Source organism: Somniosus microcephalus, chromosome 1, assembly GCF_052327205.1.
Source record: "Somniosus microcephalus isolate GS21.2 chromosome 1, FLI_Smic_1.0, whole genome shotgun sequence".
NCBI lineage: Eukaryota > Metazoa > Chordata > Chondrichthyes > Squaliformes > Somniosidae > Somniosus > Somniosus microcephalus.
The window spans coordinates 15,016,604-15,041,099 of NC_140987.1; the positions used below are offsets into that span (position 1 = coordinate 15,016,604).

Consider the following 24,496-nt stretch of genomic DNA (forward strand, 5'->3'; position numbering starts at 1 on the left):
TAGCCTCAGTCTGCAGAACGATATAGATGGGTTGGTCAGATGGGCGGAACAGTGGCAAATGGAATTTAACCCGGAAAAGTGCGAGGTGATGCACTTTGGGGGGTCTAACAAGGCAAGGGAATACACAATGAAGGGAAAGACCCTAGGCAAGACGGAGGGTCAGAGGGATCTGGGTGTGCAGGTACACAGATCCCTGAAGGCGGCGGAACAGGTGGATAAGGTGGTAAAAAAGGCATATGGGATACTTGCCTTCATTAGCCGAGGCATAGAATATAAGAGCAAGGAGGTTATGATGGAGCTGTATAAAACACTGGTTAGGCCACAGCTGGAATACTGTGTGCAGTTCTGGTCGCCACACTACAGGAAAGATGTGATCGCGTTAGAGAGGGTGCAGAGGAGGTTCACCAGGATGTTACCAGGGCTGGAGCGCTTCAGCTATGAAGAGAGACTGGGCAGATTGGGTTTGTTTTCCTTGGAGCAGAGGAGGCTGAGGGGGGACATGATTGAGGTGTACAAAATTGTGAGGGGCATAGATAGGATGGATGCTGAGGAGCTTTTCCCCTTAGTAGAGGGGTCAATAACTAGGGGGCATAGATTCAAGGTAAAGGGCGGGAGGTTTAGAGGGGATTTGAGAAAGAACTTTTTCACCCAGAGGGTGGTTGGAGTCTGGAACTCACTGCCTGAAAGGGTTGTGGAGGCAGAAACCCTCACAACATTTAAGAAGCATTTGGATGAGCATTTGAAATGCCATAGCATACAAGGCTACGGGCCAAATGCTGGAATATGGGATTAGATTAGACAGGGCTTGATGGCCGGCATGGACACGATGGGCCGAAGGGCCTCTATCCGTGCTGTATTACTCTATGACTCTATGACTCTAAGGCCCAGTCACCCACCACACACCAAGGCCCAGTCACTAACCACACACCAAGGCCCAGTCACCAACCACACACCAAGGCCCAGTCACTAAACAGACACCAAGGCCCAGTCACTAAACACACACCAAGGCCCAGTCACCAACCACACACCAAGGCCCAGTCACTAACCACACACCAAGGCCCAGTCACCCACCACACACCAAGGCCCAGTCACCCACCACACACCAAGGCCCAGTCACTAAACACACACCAAGGCCCAGTCACCAACCACACACCAAGACCCAGTCACCAACCACACACCAAGGCCCAGTCACTAACCACACACCAAGGCCCAGTCACCAACCACACACCAAGGCCCAGTCACTAAACACACACCAAGGCCCAGTCACCAACCACACACCAAGGCCCAGTCACTAACCACACACCAAGGCCCAGTCACTAAACACACACCAAGGCCCAGTCACCAACCACACACCAAGGCCCAGTCACCAACCACACACCAAGGCCCAGTCACTAACCACACACCAAGGCCCAGTCACTAAACACACACCAAGGCCCAGTCACCAACCACACACCATGGCCCAGTCACCCACCACACACCAAGGCCCAGTCACCCACCACACACCAAGGCCCAGTCACCCACCACACACCAAGGCCCAGTCACCAACCACACACCAAGGCCCAGTCACCCACCACACACCAAGGCCCAGTCACCCACCACACACCAAGGCCCAGTCACCCACCACACACCAAGGCCCAGTCACCCACCACACACCAAGGCCCAGTCACCAACCACACACCAAGGCCCAGTCACTAACCACACACCAAGGCCCAGTCACTAACCACACACCAAGGCCCAGTCACTAAACACACACCAAGGCCCAGTCACCAACCACACACCACGGCCCAGTCACTAAACACACACCAAGGCCCAGTCACTAAACACACACCAAGGCCCAGTCACCAACCACACACCAAGGCCCAGTCACCAACCACACACCAAGGCCCAGTCACCAACCACACACCAAGGCCCAGTCACTAAACACACACCAAGGCCCAGTAACTAACCTGAACACCAAGGCCCAGTCACTAACCACACACCAAGGCCCAGTCACTAACCACACACCAAGGCCCAGTCACTAACCACACACCAAGGCCCAGTCACTAAACACATACCAAGGCCCAGTAACTAACCTGAACACCAAGGCCCAGTCACTAAACACACACCAAGGCTCAGTCACCAACCACACACCAAGGCCCAGTCACTAAACACATACCAAGGCCCAGTAACTAACCTGAACACCAAGGCCCAGTCACCAACCACACACCAAGGCCCAGTCACTAAACACATACCAAGGCCCAGTAACTAACCTGAACACCAAGGCCCAGTCACTAACCACACACCAAGGCCCAGTCACCAACCACACACCAAGGCCCAGTCACTAACCACACACCAAGGCCCAGTCACTAAACACACACCAAGGCCCAGTCACTAAACACACATCAAGACCCAGTCACCAACCACACACCAAGGCCCAGTCACTAAACACACACCAAGGCCCAGTCACCCACCACACACCAAGGCCCAGTCACCAACCACACACCAAGGCCCAGTCACTAAACACACACCAAGGCCCAGTCACCAGCCACACACCAAGGCCCAGTCACCCACCACACACCAAGGCCCAGTCACCCACCACACACCAAGACCCAGTCACTAACCACACACCAAGGCCCAGTCACCCACCACACACCAAGGCCCAGTCACTAACCACACACCAAGGCCCAGTCACCCACCACACACCAAGGCCCAGTCACTAAACACACACCAAGGCCCAGTCACTAAACACACACCAAGGCCCAGTCACCTACCACACACCAAGGCCCAGTCACTAAACACACACCAAGGCCCAGTCACTAACCACACACCAAGACCCAGCCACCCACCACACACCAAGGCCCAGTCACTAACCACACACCAAGACCCAGTCACCCACCACACACCAAGGCCCAGTCACTAAACACACACCAAGGCCCAGTCACCCACAACACACCAAGGCCCAGTCACTAACCACACACCAAGACCCAGTCACCCACCACACACCAAGACCCAGTCACCCACCACACACCAAGGCCCAGTCACCAACCACACACCAAGGCCCAGTCACCCACCACACACCAAGGCCCCGTCACCAACCACACACCAAGGCCCAGTCACTAACCACACACCAAGGCCCAGTCACCCACCACACACCAAGGCCCAGTCACCCACCACACACCAAGGCCCAGTCACCCACCACACACCAAGGCCCAGTCACCAACCACACACCAAGGCCCAGTCACCCACCACACACCAAGGCCCAGTCACCCACCACACACCAAGGCCCAGTCACCAACCACACACCAAGGCCCAGTCACCCACCACACACCAAGGCCCAGTCACTAACCACACACCAAGGCCCAGTCACCCACCACACACCAAGGCCCAGTCACCCACCACACACCAAGGCCCAGTCACCCACCACACACCAAGGCCCAGTCACCCACCACACACCAAGGCCCAGTCACCCACCACACACCAAGGCCCAGTCACTAACCACACACCAAGGCCCAGTCACCCACCACACACCAAGGCCCAGTCACTAACCACACACCAAGGCCCAGTCACCAACCAGACACCAAGGCCCAGTCACCAACCAGACACCAAGGCCCAGTCACCCACCACACACCAAGGCCCAGTCACTAACCACACACCAAGGCCCAGTCACCAACCACACACCAAGGCCCAGTCACTAAACACACACCAAGGCCCAGTCACTAAACACACATCAAGACCCAGTCACCAACCACACACCAAGGCCCAGTCACTAAACACACACCAAGGCCCAGTCACCCACCACACACCAAGGCCCAGTCACCAACCACACACCAAGGCCCAGTCACTAAACACACACCAAGGCCCAGTCACCAGCCACACACCAAGGCCCAGTCACCCACCACACACCAAGGCCCAGTCACCCACCACACACCAAGGCCCAGTCACTAAACACACACCAAGGCCCAGTCACCTACCACACACCAAGGCCCAGTCACTAAACACACACCAAGGCCCAGTCACTAACCACACACCAAGACCCAGCCACCCACCACACACCAAGGCCCAGTCACCAACCACACACCAAGGCCCAGTCACTAAACACACACCAAGGCCCAGTCACCTACCACACACCAAGGCCCAGTCACTAAACACACACCAAGGCCCAGTCACTAACCACACACCAAGACCCAGCCACCCACCACACACCAAGGCCCAGTCACTAACCACACACCAAGACCCAGTCACCCACCACACACCAAGGCCCAGTCACTAAACACACACCAAGGCCCAGTCACCCACAACACACCAAGGCCCAGTCACCAACCACACACCAAGGCCCAGTCACCCACCACACACCAAGGCCCCGTCACCAACCACACACCAAGGCCCAGTCACTAACCACACACCAAGGCCCAGTCACCCACCACACACCAAGGCCCAGTCACCCACCACACACCAAGGCCCAGTCACCCACCACACACCAAGGCCCAGTCACCAACCACACACCAAGGCCCAGTCACCCACCACACACCAAGGCCCAGTCACCCACCACACACCAAGGCCCAGTCACCAACCACACACCAAGGCCCAGTCACCCACCACACACCAAGGCCCAGTCACTAACCACACACCAAGGCCCAGTCACCCACCACACACCAAGGCCCAGTCACCCACCACACACCAAGGCCCAGTCACCCACCACACACCAAGGCCCAGTCACCCACCACACACCAAGGCCCAGTCACCCACCACACACCAAGGCCCAGTCACTAACCACACACCAAGGCCCAGTCACCCACCACACACCAAGGCCCAGTCACTAACCAGACACCAAGGCCCAGTCACCAACCAGACACCAAGTGGGGTACCACAGGGATCGGTGCTGGGTCCCTTGCTGTTTGTGGTCTACATTAATGACTTGGATATGAATGTAAAGGGTATGATCAGTAAATTCGCGGATGATACTAAAATTGGTAAGGTGGTAAATAGCGAGGAGGGTAGCCTCAGTCTGCAGAACGATATAGATGGGTTGGTCAGATGGGCGGAACAGTGGCAAATGGAATTTAACCCGGAAAAGTGCGAGGTGATGCACTTTGGGGGGTCTAACAAGGCAAGGGAATACACAATGAAGGGAAAGACCCTAGGCAAGACGGAGGGTCAGAGGGATCTGGGTGTGCAGGTACACAGATCCCTGAAGGCGGCGGAACAGGTGGATAAGGTGGTAAAAAAGGCATATGGGATACTTGCCTTCATTAGCCGAGGCATAGAATATAAGAGCAAGGAGGTTATGATGGAGCTGTATAAAACACTGGTTAGGCCACAGCTGGAATACTGTGTGCAGTTCTGGTCGCCACACTACAGGAAAGATGTGATCGCGTTAGAGAGGGTGCAGAGGAGGTTCACCAGGATGTTACCAGGGCTGGAGCGCTTCAGCTATGAAGAGAGACTGGGCAGATTGGGTTTGTTTTCCTTGGAGCAGAGGAGGCTGAGGGGGGACATGATTGAGGTGTACAAAATTGTGAGGGGCATAGATAGGATGGATGCTGAGGAGCTTTTCCCCTTAGTAGAGGGGTCAATAACTAGGGGGCATAGATTCAAGGTAAAGGGCGGGAGGTTTAGAGGGGATTTGAGAAAGAACTTTTTCACCCAGAGGGTGGTTGGAGTCTGGAACTCACTGCCTGAAAGGGTTGTGGAGGCAGAAACCCTCACAACATTTAAGAAGCATTTGGATGAGCATTTGAAATGCCATAGCATACAAGGCTACGGGCCAAATGCTGGAATATGGGATTAGATTAGACAGGGCTTGATGGCCGGCATGGACACGATGGGCCGAAGGGCCTCTATCCGTGCTGTATTACTCTATGACTCTATGACTCTAAGGCCCAGTCACCCACCACACACCAAGGCCCAGTCACTAACCACACACCAAGGCCCAGTCACCAACCACACACCAAGGCCCAGTCACTAAACAGACACCAAGGCCCAGTCACTAAACACACACCAAGGCCCAGTCACCAACCACACACCAAGGCCCAGTCACTAACCACACACCAAGGCCCAGTCACCCACCACACACCAAGGCCCAGTCACCCACCACACACCAAGGCCCAGTCACTAAACACACACCAAGGCCCAGTCACCAACCACACACCAAGACCCAGTCACCAACCACACACCAAGGCCCAGTCACTAACCACACACCAAGGCCCAGTCACCAACCACACACCAAGGCCCAGTCACTAAACACACACCAAGGCCCAGTCACCAACCACACACCAAGGCCCAGTCACTAACCACACACCAAGGCCCAGTCACTAAACACACACCAAGGCCCAGTCACCAACCACACACCAAGGCCCAGTCACCAACCACACACCAAGGCCCAGTCACTAACCACACACCAAGGCCCAGTCACTAAACACACACCAAGGCCCAGTCACCAACCACACACCATGGCCCAGTCACCCACCACACACCAAGGCCCAGTCACCCACCACACACCAAGGCCCAGTCACCCACCACACACCAAGGCCCAGTCACCAACCACACACCAAGGCCCAGTCACCCACCACACACCAAGGCCCAGTCACCCACCACACACCAAGGCCCAGTCACCCACCACACACCAAGGCCCAGTCACCCACCACACACCAAGGCCCAGTCACCAACCACACACCAAGGCCCAGTCACTAACCACACACCAAGGCCCAGTCACTAACCACACACCAAGGCCCAGTCACTAAACACACACCAAGGCCCAGTCACCAACCACACACCACGGCCCAGTCACTAAACACACACCAAGGCCCAGTCACTAAACACACACCAAGGCCCAGTCACCAACCACACACCAAGGCCCAGTCACCAACCACACACCAAGGCCCAGTCACCAACCACACACCAAGGCCCAGTCACTAAACACACACCAAGGCCCAGTAACTAACCTGAACACCAAGGCCCAGTCACTAACCACACACCAAGGCCCAGTCACTAACCACACACCAAGGCCCAGTCACTAACCACACACCAAGGCCCAGTCACTAAACACATACCAAGGCCCAGTAACTAACCTGAACACCAAGGCCCAGTCACTAAACACACACCAAGGCTCAGTCACCAACCACACACCAAGGCCCAGTCACTAAACACATACCAAGGCCCAGTAACTAACCTGAACACCAAGGCCCAGTCACCAACCACACACCAAGGCCCAGTCACTAAACACATACCAAGGCCCAGTAACTAACCTGAACACCAAGGCCCAGTCACTAACCACACACCAAGGCCCAGTCACTAACCACACACCAAGGCCCAGTCACTAAACACATACCAAGGCCCAGTAACTAACCACACACCAAGGCCCAGTCACTAACCACACACCAAGGCCCAGTCACTAACCACACACCAAGGCCCAGTCACTAAACACATACCAAGGCCCAGTCACTAAACACATACCAAGGCCCAGTAACTAACCTGAACACCAAGGCCCCATCCTGGAGACCGAGCGAGATGAAGTCACTGTGAAGCCTCATGGTACTGTCTCCTCTCCATAGCAACAGGCCATCGTCGGCTATAGTCTTGAACCTCATGAAGATGTTGCTTCTGGATCCCGAGACTCTGGTGGGCAGATCGACAAAATAACAGAGCTCCGGTCAAACATGACCGGGAGCCACTCACTCAAACCGCGCCGTCACCAGTGGACTTAAACAAACGGAAACCAGGTTCACCCGGGCAAAGGCAGAGGGAACTTTGGGAAAGGTTCAAAGGTCTCCTGGAAGAATTCTGTACCCATCTGGGTGACTCTAGTCATCAGTCAATCGGAATAAAGTCATTTACATCAATCAATTGGGTGAGGTGGGAACATAAATTGCAACACCTGAACCCATGGGATTAAAGGGACAGTGGCAGCGTGGTTACAAAATTGGCTAAAGGACAGAAAGCAGAGAGTAGTGGTGAACGGTTGTTTTTCAGACTGGAGGGACGTATACAGCGGTTTTCCCCAGGCGGTCGGTATTAGGACCACTGCTCTTTTTGATATATATTAATGACCTGGACTTGGGTATACAGGGCATCATTTCAAAGTTTGCAGATGACACAAAACTCGAAAATGAAGGAGGATAGTGACAGACTTCAGGAGGACATGGACAGGCTGGTGAAATGGGCAGACACATGGCAGGAAATTTAATGCAGAGAACTGCAAAGTGATACATTTTGGAAGGAAGAATGAAGAGAGGCAATATAAACTAACTGATACAAATTTAAAGTGGGCGCAGGGATAGAGAGTCCTGGGGGTGTACATACACAAGTCTTTGAAGGTGGCAGGACACGTTGAGAAGGCTGTTAAAAAGCATACAGGATCCTTGGCTTCATTAATAGAGGAACAGAGTACAGAAGCAATGAGGTTATGCTAAATCACTGGTTAGGCCTGAGCTGGAGTCTTGTGTCCAATTCTGGGCCCCGCACTTTAGGAAGGATGTCGAGGCCTTGGAGAGGGTGCAGAGGAGATTTACTCGAACGGTACCAGGGATGAGAGACTTCAGTTATGCGGAAAGACTGGAGAAGCTGGGGTTGTTCTCTTTAGAGCAGAGGTAGATTAGGGGAGATTTAATAGAAGTTTTCACAATCCTGAGGAGTTATTATAAAGTCGACAGGGAGAAACTGATTGCACAGGCAGTGGGGTCGGAACACATTTTATGATCTGGAATGCGCTGCCTGAAAGGGCGGTGGAAGCAGATTCAATAGTAACTTTCAGAAAGGGAATTGGAGAAATACTTCAAAAGGAAAAATTTTGCAGGGCTGTGGGGAAAGAGCAGGGAGGTGGGTGAGACTAATTGGAGAGCTCCTTCAAAGAGCTGGCACAGGCAGGATGGGCCGAATGGCCTCCTTCTGTACCATATCATTCTATGATTCTGACCCCTCGATTCCAGCCTGTAACTCACTCCCGGGTATCCGTTATTCTATATATAAACCACCCGAACCCCTCGATTAGATTCCAGCCTGTAACTCACTCCCGGGTATCCGTTATTCTACATATAAACGCCCTGAACCCCTCAATTCCATTCCAGCCTGTAACTCACTCCTGGGTATCCGTTATTCTATATATAAACGCCCTGAACCCCTCGATTCCATTCCAGCCTGTAACTCACTCCCGGGTATCCGTTATTCTATATATAAACCCCCCGAACCCCTCGATTAGATTCCAGCCTGTAACTCACTCCCGGGTATCCGTTATTCTATATATAAACCACCCGAACCCCTCAATTAGATTCCAGCCTGTAACTCACTCCCGGGTATCCGTTATTCTATGTATAACTACCCGAACCCCTGGATTAGATTCCAGCCTGTAACTCACTCCCAGGTATCCGTTATTCTATATATAAACGCCCTGAACCCCTCGATTAGATTCCAGCCTGTAACTCACTCCCGGGTATCCGTTATTCTATATATAAACCACCCGAACCCCTCGATTAGACTCCAGCCTGTAACTCACTCCCGGGTATCCGTTATTCTATATATAAACCCCACAAACCCCTGGATTAGATTCCAGCCTGTAACTCACTCCCGGGTATCTATTATTCTATATATAAACCCCCCGAACCCCTTGATTAGATTCCAGCCTGTAACTCATTCCCGGGTATCCGTTATTCTATAGAAAACCCCCCGAACCCCTGGATTAGATTCCAGCCTGTAACTCACTCCCGGGTATCTGTTATTCTATATATAAACCCCCGAACCCCTGGATTAGATTCCAGCCTGTAACTCACTCCCGGGTATCCGTTATTCTATATATAAACCCCCGAACCCCTCGATTAGATTCCAGCCTGTAACTCACTCCCGGGTATCCGTTATTCTATATATAAACCCCCGAATCCCTCGATTAGATTCCAGCCTGTAACTCATTCCCGGGTATCCGTTATTCTATATATAAACCACCCGAACCCCTCGATTAGATTCCAACCTGTAACACACTCCCGGGTATCCGTTATTCTATATATAAACCCCCTGAACCCCTGGATTAGATTCCAGCCTGTAACTCACTCCCGGGTATCCGTTATTCTATATATAAACCCCCTGAACCCCTGGATTAGATTCCAGCCTGTAACTCACTCCCGGGTATCCGTTATTCTATATATAAACCACCCGAACCCCTGGATTCGATTCCAGCCTGTAACTCACTCCCGGGTATCTGTTATTCTGTATATAAACCCCACGAAACCCTCGATTAGATTCCAGCCTGTAACTCACTCGCGGGTATCCGTTATTCTATATATAAACCCCCCGAACCCCTGGATTAGATTCCAGCCTGTAACTCACTCCCAGGTGTCCGTTATTCTATATATAAACCCCCCGAACCCCTCGATTAGATTCCAGTCTGTAACTCACTCCCGGGTATCCATTATTCTATATAAACCCCCCGAACCCCTGGATTTGATTCCAGCCTGTAACTCACTCCCGGGTATCCGTTATTCTATATATAAACCCCCCGAACCCCTCGATTAGATTCCAGTCTGTAACTCACTCCCGGGTATCCGTTATTCTATATAAACCCCCCGAACCCCTGGATTCGATTCCAGCCTGTAACTCACTCCCGGGTATCCGTTATTCTATATATAAACCCCCCGAACCCCTCGATTAGATTCCAGCCTGTAACTCACTCCCAGGTATCCGTTATTCTATATATAAACCCCCCCCGAACCCCTCGATTAGATTCCAGCCTGTAACTCACTCCCGGGTATCCATTATTCTATATATAAACCCCCGAACCCCTGGATTAGATTCCAGCCTGTAACTCACTCCCGGGTATCTGTTATTCTATATATAAACCACCCGAACCCCTCGATTAGATTCCAGCCTGTAACTCATTCCCGGGTATCCGTTATTCTATATATAAACCCCCCGAACCCCTGGATTCGATTCCAGCCTGTAACTCACTCCCAGGTATCCGTTATTCTATATATAAACCACCCGAACCCCTCGATTAGATTCCAGCCTGTAACTCACTCCCAGGTATCCGTTATTCTATATATAAACCCCCTGAACCCCTCGATTAGATTCCAGCCTGAAACTCACTCCCGGGTATCCGTTATTCTATATATAAACCCCCGAACCCCTCGATTAGATTCCAGCCTGTAACTCACTCCCGGGTATCCGTTATTCTATATATAAACCCCCTGAACCCCTCGATTAGATTCCAGCCTGTAACTCACTCCCAGGTATCCATTATTCTATATATAAACCCCCCGAACCCCTGGATTAGATTCCAGCCTGTAACTCACTCCCGGGTATCCGTTATTCTATATATAAACCCCGAACTCCTCGATTAGATTCCAGCCTGTAACTCACTCCCAGGTATCCGTTATTTTATATATAAACCCCCCGAACCCCTCGATTAGATTCCAGCCTGTAACTCACTCCCGGGTATCCGTTATTCTATATATAAACCCCCTGAACCCCTCGATTAGATTCCAGCCTGTAACTCACTCCCAGGTATCCGTTATTTTATATATAAACCCCCCGAACCCCTCGATTAGATTCCAGCCTGTAACTCACTCCCGGGTATCCGTTATTCTATATATAAACCCCCGAACTCCTCGATTAGATTCCAGCCTGTAACTCACTCCCAGGTATCCGTTATTCTATATATAAACCACCCGAACCCCTCGATTAGATTCCAGTCTGTAACTCACTCCCGGGTATCCGTTATTCTATATATAAACCACCCGAACCCCTCGATTCGATTCCAGCCTGTAACTCACTCCCGGGTATCCGTTATTCTATATATAAACCCCACAAACCCCTCGATTAGATTCCAGCCTGTAACTCACTCCCGGGTATCTGTTATTCTATATATAAACCACCCGAACCTCTTAGATTTTCTAGAATGGGGCTGTTCTGACTCTAAGGCGAGAGAGCTACCCACTGGGCTACAGCTGATCCGGGAGGACATAGAAACATAGACGATAGGAGCAGGTGTAGGCCATTCGGCCCCTCGAGCCTGTTCCACCATTGAATGAGATCATGGCTGATCATCCAAATTCAGTACCCTGTCCCTGCTTTCTCCCCATATCCCTTGATCCCTTTAGCCTTAAGAAATATATCTAACTCCTTCTTGAATATATTTAATGAATTGGCCTCAACTGCCCTGTGTGGTAGAGAATTCCACAGGTTCACCACTCTCTGGGTGAAGAAATTCCTCCTCATCTCTGTCCTAAATGGCTTACCCCTTATCTTTAGACTGTGACCCCTGGTTCTGGACTCCCCCGGCCATCGGGAACATCCTTCCTGCATCTAGTCTGTCTAGTACTGTTAGAATTTTATAAGTTTCAATGAGATCCCCTCTCATTCTTCTAAACTCCAGCGAGTACAAGCCCAATCAACCCAATCTCTCCTCATACGTCATTCCTGCCATCCCAGGTATCAGCCTGGTGAATCTTCGCTGCGCTCCCTCCATGGCAAGAACATCCTTCCTCAGATAAGGCGACCAAAACTGCACACAATACTCAAGGTGTGGTCTCACCAAGGCCCTGTACAACTGCAGCAAGACATCCTTGTTCCTGGACTCGAACCCTCTCGCTACGAAGGCCACTTACCGCTTGAGGAAGTTTGGATGATCGTAGGTGAGGTAACTGCGGCCAATGAACTGCGGGATTTCAATGGCTTCTGTTATAGCTGAAATCACAGGAAGAAGCTCAGAGTCACTCACTGTACCCAGCAGGTGCAATTCCCACATCGGCCCACAGAGGGGAGGCTGGGCTCGGAGAGACAGGAGCCTCAAACATTGAGAACACAACTCTTGTTGTTTTTTGCTGCCTCTCAAAGTTTCTCTCCTGCTCTCCTGAATGAAGCTGGCATTCGTTCCACAGACACCAGCTGCCCTCTCGTACCTGTGTGTGTGAGAGAGAGAGAGCACTAACTCTGGCGAATACAGATCAGAGTAAAGCTCTCCCCTCACCCTCCCCCCTCCCCCACCCTCTCCCCTCACCCTCCCCCCTCCCCCACCCTGTCCCCCCTCCCCCACCCTCTCCCCCTCCCCCACCCGCTCCTCCCCCACCCTCTCCCCCTCCCTGTCTCCCTCCCCTGTCCCCCCTCCCCCACCCTCCCCCCCTCTCCCCCACCCTCCCCCCCTCTCCCCCACCCTCTCCCCTCACCCCCTCCCCCACCCTCTCCCCTCACCCTCCCCCCCTCCCCCACCCTGTCCCCCCTCCCCCACCCTCTCCCCCTCCCCCACCCGCTCCTCCCCCACCCTCTCCCCCTCCCCACACTCTCTCCCCCCACCCTCTCCTCCCCCACTCTCCCCCTCCCCCACCCTGTCCCCCTCCCCCTCCCTGTCCCCCCTCCCCCACCCTCTCCCCCTCCCCCACCCTCTCCCCTCACCCTCCCCCCTCTCCCCCACCCTGTCCCCCCTCCCCCACCCTCACCCCCTCCCCCACCCGCTCCTCCCCCACCCTGTCCCCCTCCCTGTCTCCCTCCCCTGTCCCCCCTCCCCCACCCCACACTCTCTCCCCCCCACCCTCTCCTCCCCCACCCTGTCCCCCTGCCCTCCCTGTCCCCCTCCCCTGTCCCCCCTCCCCCACCCTCTCCCTCCACCCTCTCCCCCTCCCCCACCCTCTCCCCCTCCCCACCCTGTCTCCCCTCCCCCACCCTCTCCCCCCACCCTGTCCCCCTCCCCCCACCCTGTCCCCCTCCCCCACCCTGTCCCCCCCACCCTGTCTCCCCCACCCTGTCTCCCCCACCCTCTCCCCCTCCCCCGCCCTCTCCCCCCACCCGCCTTCTCCCCCCACCCTCTTCCCCCACCCCCACACTCTCCTCCCTCCTCACTTCCCCCACCCCCTCACTCGCCACGCTCTCCCCCTTCTCCACTCTCTCCCCTTTTTTGTCAGGCAAAGGTATTAAGGGTTACAGAACTAAGGCGGGTAGATGGAGCTAAGATACAGATCAGCCATGATCTGATTGAATGGCGGAACAGGTTCGAGGGGCCTCCTCCTGCGTCTATGTACTAAACAGGGAATTCGAATCATGCCCCAAACAGTAATGGAGGCTCAGTTACCCATGATCCTTAGCTAAGCTGCAACCACTCTATAATCGGCCTGGTCTGGGCCGGAGCGTCAGTGTGCTGAGCACAGGCCTGGTGCTCCCTCTAGGGGACACTTCCACTTGGTGCACCCACCCAACCCCAACAAAAGGTGTTGCAAATCCAAGGGAATAGGGACCTGGGGGTGCATATTCACAAATCTTTGAAGGTGGCAGGGCAAGTTGATAAGGTGGTTAAGAAAGTGTATGGGATCCTTGGCTTTGTAAATAGGGGCATTGAATGCAAAAGCAAGGAAGTCATAGAAACATAGAAGATAGGAGCAGGAGTCGGCCATTCGGCCCCTCGAGCCTGCTCCGCCATTCAATGCGATCATGGCTGATCATCCAAATTCAGTACCCTGTCCCTGCCTTCTCTCCATATCCCTTGATCCCTTTAGCCTTAAGAAATATATCCAACTCCTTCTTGAATATATTTAATGAATTGGCCTCTACTGCCTTCTGTGGTAGAGAATTCCACAGGTTCACCACTCTCTGGGTGAAGAAATTCCTCCTCATTTCTGTCCTAAATGGCTTACCCCTTATGGAAACATAGAAACATAGAAGATAGGAGTAGGAGCAGGCCATTCGGCCCTTCGAGCCTGCTCCGCCATTCAACGAGATCATGGCTGATCATCCAAACCCTAGCACCCGGTCCCTACACCGACAGCCATCCCACCCAAGCCCTATCCCCGTAACCCCACGTATTTAATCCCCCCTAACACTAAGGGTCAATTTTTATCATGGCCAATCAACCTAACCCGCACATCTTTGGACTGTGGGAGGAAACCGGAGCACCCGGAGGAAACCCACGCAAACACGGGGAGAATGTGCAAATTCCACACAGACAGTCGCCCGAGGCCGGATTTGAACCCGGGTCCCTGGCGCTGTGAGGCAACAGTGCTAACCACTATGCCATCCTTAGACTGTGACCCCTGGTTCTGCACTCTCCCGCCATCGGGAACATCCTTCCTGCATCTAGTCTGTCTAGTCCTGTTAGAATTTTATAAGTTTCAATGAGGTCCCCTCTCATTCTTCTAAACTCCAGCGAGTGTAAGCCCAATTGACCCAATCTCTCCTCATACGTCATTCCTGCCATACCAGGTATCAGTCGTGCTAAACCTCTACAAATCTCAGGTTGTGCCCCAGCTGGAGGATTGTGGACAAATCTCGGCACCGCTCTTTAGGAAGGACGTCATGGAACCTGAAGAGGAGGATGATTCCAGGGGTGAGGGAGCTCAGTTATGTGGAGAGACTGGAGAAGCTGGGGCTGTTCTCCTTTAGAGCAGAGAGGGCTAAGGGGAGGCCTAATAGAAGTGTTCCAAACTATGGGGGGGTTTGATAAGTAGGGAGAAACTGTTTCCTCTGGCAAGTGGGTCGGTAACCAGCTTTACAGTCATTGGCAAAAGAACCAGATGGTGGAGTCAGATCTCATCGTAACGTTCGAAAGGCAATTGGACATGTACTTGTAGGGGACTAACTTGCAGGGCTATGGGGAAAGAGCAGAGGCAGTGGCACTAATTGGACGGCTATTTACATAAGAAATAGGAGCAGGAGTCGGCCATTCGGCCCCTCGAACCTGCTCCGCCATTCAATAAGATCACGGCTGATCATCGACACCATCTCCACTTTCCCCCCTGATCCCCATATCTCTTGGTTCCCTTAATATCCAAAAATCTATCGCTCTCTGCCTTGAATATACTCAACGAGCCGGCAGAGCCACAACGAGCCTCTGGTCAAGCTCGTTTATAAAATTAATTCTCGGGTTGTGGGCATCACCGACAAGGCTGCCATTTCGTGCCGTCCCTGGTGGCACTGAGAAAGGGGGCGGTGCACCGCGTCACTTCACACAATCCTTTACAACTTGTTAGCCCACTTCAGAGTCAACCTGGTGGTGTGGGACAGGAGTTACGTGTAGGCCTCTGCCGGGTAAGGACGGCAGCTTCCCTCCCCCCGAAGGACGTTAGCGAACCGCTCGGGTTTTTACATCAATCCGGCAGCTTTTCACCGGCATTGTTCCTGGTGACCATCACTGGCACCCCGAGCTGGGAAAGGCTGGGATCACTGGATCACTGGCACCCCGAGCTGGGAAAGGCCGGGATCACTGGATCACTGGATCACTGCCATCCAGAGCTGGTAAAGGCCAGGATCACTGGCACCCCGAGCTGGTAAAGGCCGGGATCACTGGATCACTGGCACCCAGAGCTGGTAAAGGCCGGGAACACTGGATCACTGGCACCCCGAGCTGGTAAACATAGAAACATAGAAGATAGGAGCAGGAGTAGGCCATTCGGCCCCTCGAGCCTGCTCCGCCATTCAATGAGATCCTGGCTGATCATCCAAATTCAGTACCCTGTCCCTGCCTTCTCCCCATATCCATTTAGCCTTAAGAAATATATCTAACTCCTTCTTGAATATATTTAATGAATTGGCCTCCACTGCCTTCTGTGGTAGAGAATTCCACAGGCTCACCACTCTCTGGCTGAAGAAATTCCTCCTCATCTCTGTCCTAAATGGCTTACCCCTTATCCTTAGACTGTGACCCCTGGTTCTGGACTCCCCCGCCATCGGGAACATCCTTCCTGCATCTAGTCTGTCTAGTCCTGTTAGAATTTTATAAGTTTCAATGAGATCCCCTCTCATTCTTCTAAACTCCAGCGAGTACAAGCCCAATCGACCCAATCTCTCTTCATATGTTATTCCTGCCGTCCCAGGTATCAGTCTGGTGAATCTTCACTGCACTCCCACCATGGCAAGAACATCCTTCCTCAGATAAGGTGACCAAAACTGCACACAATACTCAAGATGTGGTCTCACCAAGGCCCTGTACAGCTGCACCAAGACATCCTTGTTCCTGTACTCAAATCCTCTCGCTACGAAGGCCAACATACCATTTGCCTTCTTAATCGCTTGCTGCACCTGCATGCTTACCTTCAGTGACTGGTGCACAAGAACACCCAGGTCTCGTTGCACTTCCCCTTCTCCCAATCTATTGCCATTCAGATAATAATCTGCCTTCCTGTTTTTGACACCAAAGTGGATAACCTCGCATTTATCCACGTTATACTGCATCTGCCATGCTTCTGCCCAATCACCCAACCTGTCCAAATCATACTGTAGTTTCTCGGCATCCTCCTCACAGCACACACGCCCACCCAGCTTTGTGTCATCTGCAAACTTGGAGATATTACATCTAGTTCCCTCGTCTAGATCATTAATATATATTGTGAATAGCTGGGGTCCTAGCACCGATCCCTGCGGTACCCCACTAGTCACTGCCTGCCACTCAGAAAAAGACCCGTTTATTTCAACTCTTTGCTTCCCATCTGCCAACCAGTTCTCTATCCAAGTCAGTACCTTGCCCCCAATCCCATGTGCCTTAACTTTATACGCTAATCTCTTATGCGGGACTTTATCAAAAGCCTTCTGAAAGTCCAGATACACCACATCCACTGGTTCTCCCTTATCTATTCTACCAGTTACATCCTCAAAAAATTCCAGTAGATTAATCAAGCACGATTCACCTTTTGTAAATCCATGTTGACTTTGTCCGATCCTGTCACTGTTTTCCAAGTGCTCTGCTATTACATCTTTTATAATGGACTCTAGCATTTTCCCCACTACCGATGTCAGGCCTACTGGTCTATAATTCCCTGTTTTCTCTCTACCACCTTTTTTGAATAGTGGGGTAACATTAGATACCCTCCAATCCATGGGAACTGTTCCAGAGTCTATAGAATTTTGGAAGATGACCAGCAATGCATCTACTATTTCTTGGGCCACTTCCTTAAGTACCCTAGGATGTAGATTATCAGGCCATGGGGATTTATCGGACTTCAATCCCGTCAATTTCCCTATCACCATTTCCCTACAAATACAGATTTCTTTCAGTTCCTCCCTCTCATTAGACCCTATGTTCCCCGACATCTCTGGGAAGTTATTTGTGTCCTCCTTTGTGAAGACAGAACCAAAGTATGTATTTAATTGGTCTACCATTTCTTTGTTCCCCATTATAAATTCCCCTGATTCTGACTGCAAGGGACCTACGCTTGACTTCACCAATCTTTTTCTCTTCACATATCTATAGAAGCTTTTACAGTCAGTTTTTATGTTCCCTGCAAGCTTACTCTCATACTCTATTTTCCCCCTTTTAATTAATTGCTTTGTCCACCTTTGTTGAATCCTAAACTGCTCCCAATCCTCAGGTTTACTGCTTTTTCTGGCCAAAATATATGTCCTCTCCTTGGATCTTATGCTATCCCTAATTTTCCTTGTTAGCCATGGTTGATTCACCTTTTTTGTTTTATTTTTATGCCAAACAGGGATGAACAAATTCTGTAGTTCATCCATGCGATTTTTAAATGTTTGCCATTGCCTATCCACCGTCAACCCTTTGAGTAACATTCCCCAATCAATCCTACCCAACTTGCGCCTCAAACCATCGTAGTTTCCTTTATTTAAATTCAGGACCCTATTCTCTGAGTCAAATAAAGGCTGGGATCACTGGATCACTGGCACCCAGAGCTGGTAATGGCCGGGATCACTGGCACCCTGAGCTGGTAAAGGCCAGGATCAATGGATCACTGGCACCCAGAGCTGGTAAAGGCTGAGATCACTGGATCACTGGCACTCAGAGCTGGTAAAGGCCGGGATCACTGGATCACTGGCACCCAGAGCTGGTAAAGGCCAGGATCACTGGGATCACTGGCACCCATAGCTGGTAATGGCCAGGGAAAAGCGGGAGGGGATATATGTTTTCCAATGCTGGTGTATGACAATACAATCGATGGATGGATCACTTCAGCAGGAGCAGAATTCAACACCTCAGGGGCACTGCAAGCCTTTCTGTCCGGCGGGAGGGAGGGAGAAAGGAAAAAAGGAGAGAGGGAGGAGGGATGGAATGAAGGAAGAAAGGAGGGAGGCAGGAAGGATGTTTCACAACCTCAGGACGTCCCAAGCTGTTCTACAGCCAATTAAATTCTTTTGAGCTGTGGCGGCTGTTACAATCTGCTATCTCAAGCCGCTAACAGGTCCTGGCGATCCTGTTTCAAATGTCTCCACCAATGAGGCAGCGGCACTAAGACCAGTCCTTCTGAGATCGCCAGGCCCAGGAAGTTCAAACACCAAAGCAAGATTTCTGTTTTTATACAGGGAGTATCAGTAGGACAGGGACTGGTGGTGTGGGCTTCAATGAGAGCCGTACATTGTGGTCCACAAGAAGCGATTGTTTTAGGGACCCCAGGTATGGCTCCCTCCAGCTGTGGTTTATTGACTGAGGGGGTGCCCGTCTGCAAACACTACTATGAACCTCGGAGAGGTTCCTGCTCGAACACCAGGGCGGATCCTGGAGTTACTTACTGTTCAGACAGTAATTTCCACATTCTGCAGCCCACAGGAAGCAAAGGAAAGAAAACAAGATAGATCGTTAGCAGTAAAGGGTTTACATCACACAAGTTAAAGAAAGACAGACTTGCATTTCTATAGCGCCCTTCACGACCACCGGACGTCTCAAAGCACTTTACAGCCAATGAAGTACATTTTTGAAGTGTAGTCACTGTTGTAATGTAGGAAACGCGGCAGCCAATTTGTGCACAGCAAGCTCCCACAAACAGCAATGTGACAATGACCAGATAATCTGTGTTTAGTGATGTTGAACATAAGAAATAGGAGCAGGAGTCGGCCACGGCTGATCTGATCTTGGCCTCAAGTCCACTTTCCCGCCCGCTCCCCATAACCCTTGACTCCCCTGTTGAATGAGGGATAAATATTGGCCCCAGGACAGAACTCCCCTGCTCTTCTTCGAAATAGTGCCGTGGGATATTTTACACCCACTTGAGAGCAGACGGGGCCTCTGTTTAATGTCTCATCTGAAAGACAGCACCTCTGACAGTGCAGCATTCCCTCAGCACTGCACTGGGAGTGTCAGCCTGGATTTTTGTGATGAAGTCTCTGGAGTGGGACTTGAACCCACGACCTTCTGATTCAGAGGTGAGAAAGAGAGAGAGAGAGAGAGAGTGCTGCCCACTGAGCCACAGCTGACACTGTACATTAACACTCTAACGTCTCCTGTTTTGACCCTTTAACTCTATGTTAACACTTTAACGTCTCCTGTTTTGACCCTTTAACTCTATGTTAACACTCTAATGTCTCCTGTTGAAGAGGGAGATTAAGTCCTGGGGATCTACATGTAGCTGAGCTTTCAATGCTGAATGAGTCAAAATCAAAAATCTATTTTTTGGTCTAATGATACAATTAAAATTCTTTTTTAAATCATCAGGCCCTTGTGGCTCGATCGGTAGATGCACTCCCCTGCCTAGCACTCTGCCGAACCGACCTCAGTTTGATCCTCAGCCTCTGCGGGAGCTAGCCAATTCCAGCGGGGCTCGTGGGGGGGGAAATCCTACACCTGACGTCGCTCCAGACCCCCATGCCCCCACCCCCCACCCCCCTGACCTTGTTGGAGAGGCTGCATGTGTGCACTGCGGGATCGAACCAGGCTATGACTCCTCTCACAGCCAAATAGCTGGCTGACCCTCGCTGTTGATTGGCCACTTGGGAATAAAGGTGGTAACTGACCAACCAAAATAAACCCCCAGCAGGGAGTCAGCACATCCAGGAGAGAAGAGAGAGAGAGAGCGAATAAAATATAATCATTAGCTTCCCAATCCTCGGACTGCTTTAACATGCGATGGCGAGTAGACTGAGATTATACCCTCCACCATTTACTGGAATATCTCATTTCCCTCCCACCCCTCCACTGGAATATATAGAATATAGAAGATTGAGGAGTGGTATAATCGAGATGTTTAAGATAGTTAAAGGATTCAATAGGGTAGATAGAGAGAAACAATTTCTTCTGGTGGGGGGAGTCCAGCGCAAGGGGGGCAGAACCTTAAAATTAGAGCCAGGCCGTTCAGGGTGATGTCAGGAATTACTTCTTCACACAAAGGCTAGTGGAAATCTGGAACTCTCTCCCCCCAAAACAGCTTTTGATGGTGGGGGTCAATTGAAAATTTCAAAACAGAGGGTGATCGATTTTTGTTAGGCAAGGGTATTAAGGGTTACAGAACCAGGGCGGGTGGATGGAGTTGAGAGACAGATCAGCCCTGATCTGATTGAATGGCGGAACGGGCTCGAGGGGCTGAATGGCCTCCTCCTGTTCCTGTGTTCACTCCCCACCCCCTGGGGGGGGGCTGAATGGCCTCCTCCTGTTCCTGTGTTCACTCCCCCCAACCCCCTCGCCCCGCCCCCACCCACCACTGTAACGTTTCCCCTGATGATGTCATACCTTTCTGACACCGCAGCCCGTCGAAGCCCAGGGGGCAGTCGCACTCGAAGGCATCGCGGCGCGGTCGGCAGGAGCCGCCGTTGACACAGGGGTTGTTGACACAGGGGTGGGCTGCGTTCTCCACGTTGACGCTCGCGCTGAAGTCCCGCTGCAGTCGGATGGTCCGATCGTTGAGGATAATCTGGAGTGGAACAAGTGACATCAGAGCTCAGCGTGGCAAGGTCCGGGGACTGGGCATTGGAAAAGGGGAGACTCCATCAAAGGGACCTTGGGGACGGCACCAAGATTGTGGAGCCGATAGATCCACTGAGGGTTTCAGCAGCGGATGAGCTGAGGTGGGGTGGAGGCGGCCAATGTTACGGAGGTGGAAGTAGGCGGTGATGTAAGAAAACTACTAAGCACTTGGTTTTGAGTATAAAACAAGGCTTTAATCAACTGTTTCACAACCATGAGTTCTAGTTACATCACTAGTTCCTGGTTACAAAAACGTCCTGAGCAAGCTGGGCCCATGCCCGAGTATTTATACTTTCCTTGGACGGCGCCACCAGCTGGCCGCCCAGTGTTATCTCATGAGTCATTTCTACATGAGTGGTAAGATTCATGACAGGCGGTCTTGGTGATGGAGCGGATATGAGGTCGGAAGCTCATCGCAGGGTCAAATCGGACCCCAAGGTTGTGAACAGTCTGGTTCAGCCTCAGACAGTGGCCAGGGAGAGGGGTGAAGTCAGCGGTCAGGGAACAGAGTTTGTGGCGGGTTCGAAGACAATGGCTTCAGTCTTCCCAATACTTAATTGGAGGATAAAGTGACCGCGCACTAAAAGAAACAGGCCGCGCAGAACAAAGTGCAGCTCACAGGGTGCACTGGTGCTGAGGTAAAGCTGGGGGTCATCAGCGCACACACACACCACACACTCACACCCAATGCACGCAGACACACTCGCACACACAACACACACTCGCACAGGCACTCGCACACTCACACCACAGACACATAGTCACGCCACATGCTCATAACATATGCATGCACATATTCACAACACCTGCACTCATATGCACATACTCAAAGTACACAGACTCACACTCAGACCACACACTCACAACACATGCATGCACTCACACACACTCACAACACATGCACACACACTCACACTCACAATACATGCACACACACACTCACAACACATGCACGCACTCACACACACTCACAACACATGCACACACTCACACTCACGCACACTCACAACACATGCACACACTCACAACACATGCACACGCACATTCACACACACGCACGCACATTCACACTCACAACACATGCACACACACACTCACGCACCCTCACACTCACGCACACTCACAACACATGCACACAGTCACACTCATGCACCCTCACACTCACACTCACACATACTCACAACACATGCACACTCACACTCATGCACCCTCACACTCACACTCACGCATACTCACAACACATGCACACACTCACACTCACGCACACTCACAACATATGCACACACTCGCACTCACGCACCCTCACAACACATGCACACACACTCATGCACCCTCATAACACATGCACACACACTCACACTCGTGCACCCTCACAACACATGCACACACACACTCATGCACATACTCACACTCACAACACACTCATGCCCATTCACACTCACAACACACTCATGCACACACTCACTATACATATACACACACTCACGCACACTCACAACACATGCACACTCACACTCACTACACATATACACACTCTCACATTCACGCACACTCACAACACACACACTCATGTACATACTCTCACTCACAACACACAGGCACACCGCTCATACTCACACACTCACACTCACACCACATGCACACACACACTCACACTCATGCACTCACTCATTGTATCAGTGTTCACTGGGCAGGAACCCTGGGGGCGTTTCACCTCACTGGTTCCCGTATCACTGCCTCCCTGAGACCAGCTCACTCAGCACAGTGCAGGGATTGAAGTTGGGGCCTTGGTGTTGTGTGGTGCTCAGTACCAGACCTGGGCCGTGCTTCTACCCATGGAGTCAACTGGTATATATTATAAATAAAACAGTTCCTGCCCACCCACTGCAGGAATTGAGTGTAATTATTTGTATTGTTTCTGTCAGACTGAATTCTTACATTCTGAATACTGCCAGTGAAAGGCTGCAACACCTCAGAGTTCTTCCTCACGTTGTCATAGTCTGGGATCCCGCCGAAGAATATATCCGTGTTGCATTTAATCTGCGTGAAAGCCCCCTGTTGGGAAGAAGAGAGAATGAAAGAGGCGTTAATATAGGGTCAATATAGAGGAGACCACTCCCTACCTCGCCATCCTACAGCATGCAACTAGATCAATTATTAAACCTGTCACAAACCTTTCCTTTCTTCTCTCACTCTTCCTAGGCCAAAGGCCCCAGGAGGAGGCCATTCAGCCCCTCGAGCCTGTTCCGCCATTCAATGAGATCGTGACTGATCTGTGATCTAACTCCATATACCCGCCTTTGGCCCATTACCCTTACTACCTTTGGTTAACAAAAATCTATCAATCTCAAACTTAAAATTAACAATTGATGTAGTATCAATTGCTGTTTGCGGAAGAGAGTTCTAAACTTCTACCACCCTTTGTGTGTCGAAGTGTTTCCTAATTTCACTCCTGAAAGGTCTGGCTCTAATTTTTAGACTATGCCCCCTAGTCCTAGACTCCCCAACCAGCGGAAATAGTTTCTCTCTCTCTACCCTATCTGTTCCCCTTAATATCTTGAAAACTTTGACCAGATCACCCCTTAACTTCTAAATCCCAGGGAATACAACCCTAGTTTGTGTAATCTCTCCTCGTAACTTAACCCTTGAAGTCCGGGTATCATTCTGGTAAACCTACGCTGCACTCCCTCCAAGGCCAATATATCCTTCCTAAGGTGTGGTGCCCAGAACTGCTCCCAGTGCTCCAGGTGTGGTCTAACCAGGGTTTTGTACAGCTGCAGCATAACTTCTACCCCCTTGTACTCTCGTCCTCTAGATATAAAGGCCAGCATTCCATTAGCCTTTTTGATTATTTCCTGTAACAGTTCATGACTTTTTAATGATCTCTGGACCTGGACCCCCCAAGTCTCTTTGGACCTCCACTGTTTCTAG

General features: G+C 51.6%; 1 protein-coding gene across 2 annotated transcripts in view; it reads right to left on the reverse strand.

Annotated features, from left to right (window-relative positions):
* Nucleotides 1-24,496, reverse strand: part of egflam (EGF-like, fibronectin type III and laminin G domains) — a 190,728-nt gene that overhangs the window by 14,610 nt on the left and 151,622 nt on the right. The window contains exons 5-9 of one of the 2 annotated variants that reach the window (XM_085968454.1): nt 23,504-23,620; nt 21,332-21,512; nt 19,402-19,425; nt 12,567-12,645; nt 7,450-7,593 (exon numbers count right to left, since the gene is read on the reverse strand). In XM_085968454.1, coding sequence (XP_085824580.1) covers nt 7,450-7,593; nt 12,567-12,645; nt 19,402-19,425; nt 21,332-21,512; nt 23,504-23,620 — 545 coding nt within the window. The remainder of the gene's footprint in view (nt 1-7,449; nt 7,594-12,566; nt 12,646-19,401; nt 19,426-21,331; nt 21,513-23,503; nt 23,621-24,496) is intronic. The other variant, XM_085968538.1, reaches the window with a different exon arrangement.